At 48.2% G+C, this 1525-nt stretch overlaps 1 protein-coding gene across 1 annotated transcript in view; it reads left to right on the forward strand.

Annotated features, from left to right (window-relative positions):
* The window catches only part of LOC123173682 (proline-rich protein 4-like), a 13570-nt gene that overhangs the window by 4058 nt on the left and 7987 nt on the right, over positions 1 to 1525 (forward strand). Inside the window, exon 2 of the mRNA XM_044589942.1 lies at positions 30 to 168. Within this exon, the coding sequence (XP_044445877.1) occupies positions 30 to 168 (139 nt within the window). The remainder of the gene's footprint in view (positions 1 to 29; positions 169 to 1525) is intronic.

Consider the following 1525-nt stretch of genomic DNA (forward strand, 5'->3'; position numbering starts at 1 on the left):
ACCGTTATTCTGCCATGAAAGTACCTCAGGTCTTCAGGTGGTGATCAAGTGCAAGAACGTCTACGGTGACTATGAGAGCAAGGCGGTGGGTGCCCTCGATGGCACTGGCGCCTTTAGCGTGCCCCTGGCCGCCGACCTCCATGGCGCCGACTGCATCGCTCAGCTCCACAGGCCACAACGCCACCTCCAACGTGTCGTGCCTCGGACAGGAGCCATCCAATTTCGTGCCAGTGTCCGAGGGCACCAACTTCGGCGTCGTCGCGTAGGCTAAGAAGGAACGTGGTGGCATCTCCAGGGTGTGGGTCGGCGACCCTGTGCGGGCCGATCAAGAAGCACATCATCGAGCACTTCCACCACAAGAAGCTCGTGCAACCGAAGCTAAAGCCCTAGCCTCAGCCCCACCCGGACTACGGACCGTGCCTAAGCCGCAGCCCAAGTCGCAGCCCCACCCGGACTACCACCCCGTCCCTCCCACGGCCACCTACAACAGCGGCGGCAGTGGATACCACGGTCACCATTGACTCCGATCTACCACCGTCCAGTGCATCACTAAAATCTCATCACTGGGTTCATGATCAGTGAGGGACATGGGCATTATTTTGGTCTTCTGCCATTCGCTGGCGCATTTTAGTATCTGCACTGCAGAGGTGAGAGTACAGAATAACAGTTGTGAGGAACACATGGATCAGTGTGGCTCTATTGGTTTATTAAGATTTGTAATTTTGGCGTTTGTTTTGTATACGAAGTTGTTGTGGATCAAGTAATTTAATCAAGTCCATTTGAGTCAATGGAATTACGGAACGTGTTGTCTTCTTTTTGGCTTGATCTTGTTCTACTGTGTGTGCTCTGGATTGACCTTCTCAGGCTTGTTTCTGTGGTGTAGAGAGCCAGGTTTATCTATTACTTGTGCTTGTGGCTTTGGCTATAGGTTGGTGAGTTTAAAGACTGATGTTTGCTCTTTAGGCCTGGTTTGGCTATGGTCTGGTTGCCTGCGTGTAGTTCATGTTTTTCCTAATGTTTTAGGGTTGCTTTTACTTTCAGTGTTATTTTCTCTAGTTCATGTAATAAGCAGCAGGCATGTTGCATGCCAGCGCCACGAGGCAATGCCAGAAGCGCTATTCGGCTACAGCATCACAGCCAAAGGGCGTCCATCGTGAAGGCAACAATTATATGAAGCACCACTTCCTGTAGGTCAGGTAGCATAATATTTCAAACAATGGAAGTAAATGCATACAAACTACTCCCTCCGTCTCATACTGTGTAAAAAACGCTCTTATATTACGAGGCGGAGGGAGTACATTATATCCCTAACAAATAAGAGGCAAAATAGACAGGTGTGGAAATGTGCGCCATCAATGATGTAGTACACTCTAGAACAGTTGGACAATTACTAAGTTTAACAATCATATTTTCTGAACCTATATTAGGATATTTGTTTAACTAATGAAGTAGAATCCATTATGAAGATATTTATATATGTCGTGCACACACACACACACACACACACACACACACACACACACAC

The sequence above is a fragment of the Triticum aestivum genome, unplaced genomic scaffold (assembly GCF_018294505.1).
Source record: "Triticum aestivum cultivar Chinese Spring unplaced genomic scaffold, IWGSC CS RefSeq v2.1 scaffold133450, whole genome shotgun sequence".
Classification (NCBI taxonomy): domain Eukaryota; kingdom Viridiplantae; phylum Streptophyta; class Magnoliopsida; order Poales; family Poaceae; genus Triticum; species Triticum aestivum.